Source organism: Lates calcarifer, linkage group LG5 (genome assembly GCF_001640805.2).
Source record: "Lates calcarifer isolate ASB-BC8 linkage group LG5, TLL_Latcal_v3, whole genome shotgun sequence".
NCBI lineage: Eukaryota > Metazoa > Chordata > Actinopteri > Centropomidae > Lates > Lates calcarifer.
The window spans coordinates 23,930,905-23,939,258 of record NC_066837.1 but is presented as its reverse complement, the minus strand read 5'-3'; the positions used below and the strand labels follow the sequence as shown (position 1 = coordinate 23,939,258).

Sequence of the window (8,354 nt, the reverse complement as noted above, 5' to 3'; positions counted from 1 at the left end):
CACTTACACCTTAACAAATCCCAAAACAATTCTTCCCTGACAGACATGTTTGATGTTTGGACAGTTTAACGTATAGTAACATTCTACAGTTCCTCAAACGACAGCCTCAGTTCACAGACACTGTTGCTTTTTCCTCCAGCTGCCTCTTTCTCTATTTTTTGTAAACCAATTTAAGTGTCAGTGCCTACCTCCACTCTCTTTCCTGTGAACTGGCGGCCAATTTGAGATGTTGCTTTTACCCTGTTTCCAAAACCACAACTTGTGCAAGTATGTGTCCAGATGGAATGCCAGGTCCTTGTAAAATTAAAACAAACATGACCACCTGTCCCCAGTATGCAGGAAAAGAACCAAAGTCAGAGATACATTATGCCTCCCCCTTGTTTTTTCCTCCCAGACTGTCAATCAATAGGGAGAAAAACTGACATGTTTTCCTTAATGCAGCTGCAAAAACCCTCAGGACTAACATCAGAGTCCTTGAGGAACATCTGGATCTTTCATGAGGGTGAATATGACTTCCACACCATACCTATGAGTTTCCATAACTTCTTCGTATTTGGAATTTTGAAAATATAACTGAAAAACAAATACATTTTTAGATGATTTCACCTAATTGAATCTATTTAACTATTACTATCTATTTAACTCCAACTGTCTGACCCACCCTCTGTGTTAGGTCATTTTATTCGGGGAGCTGAAATAGAAAACTGCTTTAACAGCAGACTGATAAACAACATTTCCACCACTGGATCTTTCTGGGCATCTGATATCTCAGATATCTAGGTTATTTTGAGCACAAAGTTGCACATTAAACAATCAAAAATAATAATGTAGGCAGTGAAACTGAATCTGTTCACACTGATCCAAGCTCCAGAAAACAAAACGCTGAATAATGTCTCACCACGCATCGTTTAGGTTGCAACCAGTACAAGTCATAGACTGCTGTCTCGTAAATTGTTTCATGACAAACAACAATGTGGTTATAAAACGCCAGAGCTGTGGCTGTAATATCTACAGTAATGTAAATCTCAGCAGCTTTGGTGTCCACAATGTGCTGCCAAAAGATAAAAGAGGCCTATCTGAGATAATTTCTCAGAAATGTAGGTGACACACGTGAAGTGAGTGAGAACATTAAAGTGTGCTTACTGACTGTACATTTCATGTAAACACAGAGGAGCGACACAAAGCGCAGTAGCTGAGGGATGAGGAGTGAACTTGACTCAGGGGGCGCACAGCAGCAGAGACGCCCACACAGACTGAAGGCAGAAAGACGCGCTATAAAAACGTGACTCGGTATTTTAGTGTCAGTGGGGATCCTTTGCAACCTTCGAGCCCCCATAGCAGCAGCCGCACGGATTCAGCCATGGAAAATATTCCGCAAAGGACATCGTTGCTTTGCACTTTAGGAAAGGGAAACATGATTTCTGATCTTTTGAAGACATTTTTTCATCGGTTTGTGGACTGCTGAGAGTATCTGTGGATATCTGTCTGACAAGGAAAACTATCTTTTGGATGTTCAGCTGAACTGAGAAGGATATAACAGCTATGTAGTGGTGAGCCATTTCTTAAAAGTAACGAGTAAGGGTAACTTGCTTTCCAGAGAAAATTAGACATCAGTGTCTAAACTTAGGAACCAAGCTGCATCTTTGTTAAAATGATACCCCTTGATAATATTTTAATAGACAAAATTAATACAGTAATACAGTTTTATTACTATGATTTTAATTAGCCTGTTTATAGTTTGTACACGCTGCACAATATTCTGCAGACGGGTGTAAATCCATGTTCTTACATCTGATGGCAATTCATCACAATGGCGAAACAGTTCCTGAGAAAATGTATAGATTTAAACAACATACAAAGTTTTTTTTCCCTCTCTCATCAGGATAACCAGATAGGTACAGAATATATTATATCTTTTCTTCAGTTGTTTTACAATACTGTGGATTCCATGATAACCAGATCTGAAACACTGTCAGCAGGTGATATCCTAAAAAAAAAAAAAAAAAAAAAAAAAAATCTGGACTCATTAAGAGAAAAATCTGATCAGTAATTGACATGTAAGGTCAGTCTAGACAACAAAAGCTGGTATGGGGATTCATATTAGAAAAAATCCTCTCTGATGAAAGATGCTCCACAATATACCACACTGCTCACTTGTAGTGTGTTTTACTATACTGGTTTTTGTTGCTGGGGGGACATTCCTGTTTATGACCCTTATTTGACCTCCAACCAAACTAAACCTGAGTGACCACTCAGCATCGTGACAGCGGCTGTATCAATTGACATGTCCCACTGTGTCTGTGCTTCTGTGGCTGCTAAAAGAAGCTGTGCACAGGGAGACCCCCTGTCAAGTCAAGTTCAAATATAATTTTATAAGGTAAATCACAGAGCGAAAGACCAGTCAGATCATTAGTCATCAGTGAAGAATCAGTAGGAAGATGTGTTTAACTCCTCGTTTTAAGGCCTCAATTCCAAATCTTAACAGATACAGTGGTTGAATTTAAGGCGGAAACTAACATATGGGTTCTTGGTAAGGAGTTGGGCCACCATTAAATTCCAAAACAGTGTCACTGCTCTATGTCATAGATTCTCTGAACTCTGCTGGAGAGATGAGCAGAATTCTTTCAAAAGAGATTGCCACATTTGGTGTTTTGATGATGATGGTGGAGAGCACTGACTAACTCGTCTGCAAAAATTTCTCATTGATTTTCAGTTGAAATCTGGTGACTCAATTTTATATTAATTTTTTTTTTACTGTTTTTAATTAGTCTTTTAATCAGTCAACAAATTTTAGCAAACAAATTTTACTTTCATCCAGATAATTTACAAATCAGATCTGTCTCTTCTCTCTTCTGCAGCCTCCCTTAACTATGGACCTCATGACCCTTAGAGTTCAGTGATGTTAGCTTTGAGCCACTACAACTCCTCCACCTCCCCGCTGCTCCCTCGTTTCTCAAATGACAGTGGAGGAAAGGTGGAGGCCAGGGTGACTGTTGAGGAGCTGTCACAGCAGGAAAACTTCACCTTGGTGCAGCCCACCACCAGCGGTGTCATAGTCGTCGTATTGTCCATGACGCTGGGCATCATCTCCAACATTGTGGCTCTCTTTATCCTGGCTAATGCCTACTCCCTCCAACGCCGGCGCTCCAAAGCCACATTCCTTCTCTTTGCCACTTCACTCGTGGTCACAGATTTCATCGGCCACGTGATCCCTGGTGCCCTGGTTCTCCGACTCTACCTCCATGGAGGTGTGCGCCCAGAGGACTACAACTCTTCTGATGGCATGTGCCAGTTCCTGGGTGGCAGCATGGTGTTCTTCGGCCTGTGCCCGCTCTTCATGGGCTGCGCCATGGCTGCCGAGCGCTGCCTGGGTGTCACTAAGCCTCTGCTGCACTCATCCCTGGTCACCAAAACCCGCACAAAGATCTGCCTGTCTGTCATCTGGCTGGCAGCTCTGGGTGTGGCCCTGCTACCCTGCTTTCAGCTGGGCTCTTATGCCTACCAGGACCCAGGGACGTGGTGTTTCATTAAAGTGCTCAGTGACACTGAGGGGGTGGATGTGGTGTTTGTGATGCTGTTCTCTGGACTTGGTCTGACCTCGCTAGCTGTGGCTCTGGTGTGTAACACCATCAGTGGACTGACGCTGGTGCTCGCCCGGCTCAGGAGGCAGCCCGGCTCCCATCACTCCGCCAAGTCCCACGACATTGAGATGGTGGTGCAGCTGGTCGGCATCATGGTCACCTCATGTATCTGCTGGAGCCCTCTGCTGGTGAGTGTTGGGAAGTACAATGAGGGGGATTATACAGTCAGGTGGTAGTGAAATGATAAACATCACCTTTCTTCTAGGTAGACACCAATAAACGCTCTGTCAGTTTACCTTAGAAAAAAATTCAATCAAAATATATAATCAGCAGAAGCCTGCCATGCTATTACTATTAAGTCCCCTTTATAAGATAAGAGTACGTCTAGACCTGCTCTATATGTACAGTGCTCGAGATAACTTCTGTTGTGATTGTGCTATATAAATAAATTTGACTTGACTTGACTAGTACAGGCCAGTGTCAGCTTTAGAGAGGAGTATCAACACAGTCTAATTTTTACCTTAAGCCCTTATACATCAATAGTTCATTAACACCTCATTTATGTTGCCTGATTAGAGCTTTTCTCAGAGCCGTGTGTTATCGACAGCTCCCACACTGCCTTGTCAGTTTTGTTTCACCTGTTAAAGTAGGATAAGTCACACCTGCAGGGATGCACAGGCTCTTTAAGTATTTTTGCTGCTTACCTTTGTGGAAATTAGTAATATTTTTGGAGTGGTTTTTCCAGGACTATGTCAATACAAGTCAAAATTTTAATTAACAACAGAATACTTTTGTCTCTTTTTTGTAGTGGCTGGATCTAGGTGTATGTTAAAGAGCCTCTGCATGAGCATATTTGTGAGGATGAGAGAGACATTCAGCTCCTTTATTTACTCATTTTTTCCACAAGGATTTGACCTTTCCACTGGTCTATACTTTGGAAACAATAAGTGTCAAAGAAAAGGACTCAAATAGACCTCCAGTAAGCAAAACACTGCTAATAAATAGCAGTTCAATAGTAGAGCATTAATAATGATATCAAATAGTTATGACGTACACAAATAATGCTTTCAGTGCACAGTCAGTAGGAAGAGAGGGTCAGTTATCAAACACTGATGGCAGATTTTGTTGCATGCTCCTTCAAATACGCATGAGCAGATCGATAGTCTTCCTCTGAGTATCAGTGTCAATTCTAGCATCAGGAGGATCATTTCCAAAAAAAGACTTGATCCATCTCACATTCTGACCTTCTGGGCACGTGAACTTGGTGCTTGTACTCTGTCTCTCTGCAGCTGCTGTGAGTGCATGCAGCAGTCACCTCATTAGTTCAGAGAGTTCACACATCAAACATCTGTAATTTGCAATGTTTTAACATACATGTGATTAAATCATGTCAAGACACATTACTCCCCTTTACATCATAGTACATTACAGCGCTTAATAATTAAAGTAGGGCAGCACAGTGATGCAGTGGTTAGCACTGCCGCCTCACGGCCAAAAGGTTCCGGGTTTCTGGGGCTTTTCTGTGTGGAGTCTGCATGTTCTCTCTGAGCCTGCGTGGGTTTCCTCCAGGTGCTCCAGCTTCCTCCCACAGTCCAAAGACATGCAGGTTAACTGGTGACTCTAAATTGCCTGTAGGTGTGAATGTGAGTGTGAATGGTTGTATGTCTCTATATGTCAGCTCTGTGATGGCTTGGCGATCCGTACAGGGTGTAGCCCACCTCTCGTCCAATGTCAGATGGGATTGGCTTCACGTCCCAAGCAGTATAGATAATGGATGAATGGATAGATAACAAAAGTATCCAATATTGTTACCAATAATAACTGGTATCAACATTCCAGATTCTGCTGTGTTATTACTTGATATTGACACTTCATTGAACTCAAGAAATACCAGGCATTGAGGGCATTTTAGTCCAGCACCTTGGGACTAAAACCTTGTGATATCATCCACCCTACTTCAACATGAAAAGAAAATCACCTGAACTGAAGGCCGATACTCAGGTCAGGTGTATGGCTTGTCAGGTTGAAGTAGGATCATAGTCAGCTATGGTTAGGCAGGAGAGAGGAATTTCTAACAAAACACTAAATTACCTCAAGGTAAGATAATTATGTAATGTAAAAACAGTATTGGTCTGTCTGTGTCACAGAGAACACCAAAATGTGAGTGGTTATCCATAACATCAATTTGTTGTGTTTTTAGAAAATAAACATGATCACAGTTGTGTTGTTACTGTAAAGGTGTTATTTTTGACTAATTTTAGCTTTACTATCAGAGCAGTGTTTGCACTCTTTCATCATATATTAACTACCAATATGTTTCATGCCTGCAGATCTTTGGCCTGATGTCCGTGATCCACTCCTACACAGGATCCATCGGGGATGACCTGTCCAACTATAAAACCCTGATGGTAATGGCCGTGAGGCTGGCCACGTGGAACCAGATTCTCGACCCCTGGGTCTACATCCTGCTGCGCCGCACTGTCCTCCGCAAAATCTACCTCATCGCTAAGTGCCAGGTGGGCCTGAGGGGTAACATAGTGGGCCGCTGGGAGCCCTCCTCTTTTCAAAGCTCAGAGAAGAAGGAAGTCGACCAAGTGTGAGCTGAGAAGAGGACTTATATTAACACTTTATGTACTTTGTCACCAGGTTAATGAACACATGAAGAACTGGGCATGCAGAGACATTTAGATGGAGATGCCCAGATAGCAGCAGGTGGAAAGAACAAACTTTTGTGGCTGTGATGGTGGAGCAGACCAGTTTAGTTAAGTTTGACATTTCTCGGCTGGTCCACTTAAGAAATGGACTCAGTCAAAAATGTTTCCTTCATACTAGTTCATTGTCTGTCCTTACAAATGGAAGCTAGCTAATGCTGTGATTTTGCACAAAATATCATAAACTCCATGTTGTTTACTTATAATAAGTGGACATTCCTTATTATTGTTATACTCTTGTTTGGAAACTCATAACAACAAACAGCGAAAGATGCAGGATATGAATGCAGTATTAACCACACTGCAGAGGGCTGCAGGAATTGTATTTACAGAATATTATTTGATTTAATTTCTCAACCTCATTTTCACCAGCTTTGAAAGTAAAAAAAAAACAAAAAAACATGCACAATGACTTGCTCTTAGATAAATGTGTAAGAATTAAGCCGTATCAGTGTAACCATCAGAGGGAGCTCCAGAGTAAACCCAGAAGTACAGTATTTAGAGTGCATTTTGTAGTGTTAAGTATCCTACTGAATGTATTTCATAAAGGAATGTCAATATTCAAATACTGTTGAGTTTATGAATGTTTAAGTTTAAATATGCTTTCCATGTGTTTATACAGTGCTTCATGTGAAATAATGTAAGATTTTATAAGTTAATACTTGAACTGTACCCTCAATTTACTGAGGAGATGTAAAGAACTCTGAATGTAAATAAAACAATGCAATGTGAAGTGTACATTCAGAGCCTTTATTCTGAATTTGTGTCTTTGCCGTGATTTTCCTCACAGATAGGCCTGATATTCTGCCTGGAAAATAGGTATACTACATAGCATACAGTGGTGGAGTAAGTTGTATATGTTATATATTATTATACATATTATATACATTCTATTTGCTAAACAATGCTTTAAGTGTGAACTAGACTCCTTTAAACACCTACAATATTTATTTGATCAGTCTCAGAAATAAATTACTGCAGTGTGTTTTGTATTTTCTCAAAGCATTCTACTTTCCCAAGTATTGATAAAAACTACTTCGGGTTGTGCATGAGTATGTTGTGAAGAATTTACTCTGAGGATGGTGTGATCTATGGCAGGGGTTTCCTGCAGAGTCATTCTGGACTTCACTTTCCATAGATGACGACAATGATGAATCAAAAAAGGATTATTCACAAAGGTCATGCCAGATAATAACCTAGTGAATCAAGAAGGTTGTTCAGTAAGTCGGTTTGATTCAGGCTTGTTTTGGTATCTTGCCAACTCCAGTGAGCTGCTTCCTCACTTGGTCAAGTGTCTTGGCAAGCAGACGGTCTTTGATGTGAGAAACTTTAGCTGACATGCCGTGCCTCAGTGAAATACTATTTTTTACATCTTCCTGTTTTTATCTGTTTCCTCTGCAGCATCATTTCTTTCCAACCACGCTGATGTGGTCTGCAGCTGAAACAACTCGTCCTCCTTATTCCACAGACCTGTGCCTGCACAAAAATCCTTTCTGCTCCTTGCTACTAGTGAACGGACAGTTATATCTGCGGCCCACTTTGTTGCATCTTTACCATAAGAGACTGTTCATGTAGCACTGTCTTGGTGAGTTTGGCACACAATGCTTAAAAAGTTAAGAAATCTCACATTCTGGACACAAATGGAAATACAGCAAAAAATTAAATAAAACAAATAGATAAATATGACATAAACATGCATGAATAACATTGAAGTGAATATCTAACTACATCTATGTCCTCCAGCTTAACCGAAGAACATTAATGTCCATGTTGGTGTTTTTTTCACTTACAATGCAACTACACCTACTCCTTAAACCCCAAAAAACTAAAAATCTGTCATAAAACATAATCCACAATATATACAATATTTGTATATATATTTTATAAAAATAATTTTAACCTTTCTGTTAGAATATGGCAGAGTATATTTTTAAATATATGATAATTGTAATGGCAACAACAATCTGACACAATTTATTTTTTCTCAAAAGACTTCATAAAGTAAAATACATTTCAATTTCTTCACATTCCTAGTATTAAGTAGTGTATATAGAAATTATAG

At 40.3% G+C, this 8,354-nt stretch overlaps 1 protein-coding gene across 1 annotated transcript; it reads left to right on the top strand.

Moving 5' to 3' along the window:
- The first annotated feature begins 1,266 nt into the window (after window positions 1-1,266).
- On the top strand, window positions 1,267-7,030 carry ptger1a (prostaglandin E receptor 1a (subtype EP1)). The gene is made up of 3 exons (XM_018664586.2): window positions 1,267-1,550; window positions 2,859-3,769; window positions 5,912-7,030. Exons 2-3 carry the CDS (start codon window positions 2,900-2,902, stop codon window positions 6,179-6,181), a joined length of 1,140 nt encoding a protein of 379 aa, XP_018520102.1. The 5' UTR covers window positions 1,267-1,550; window positions 2,859-2,899; the 3' UTR covers window positions 6,182-7,030.
- The last annotated feature ends 1,324 nt before the right edge of the window (window positions 7,031-8,354 follow it).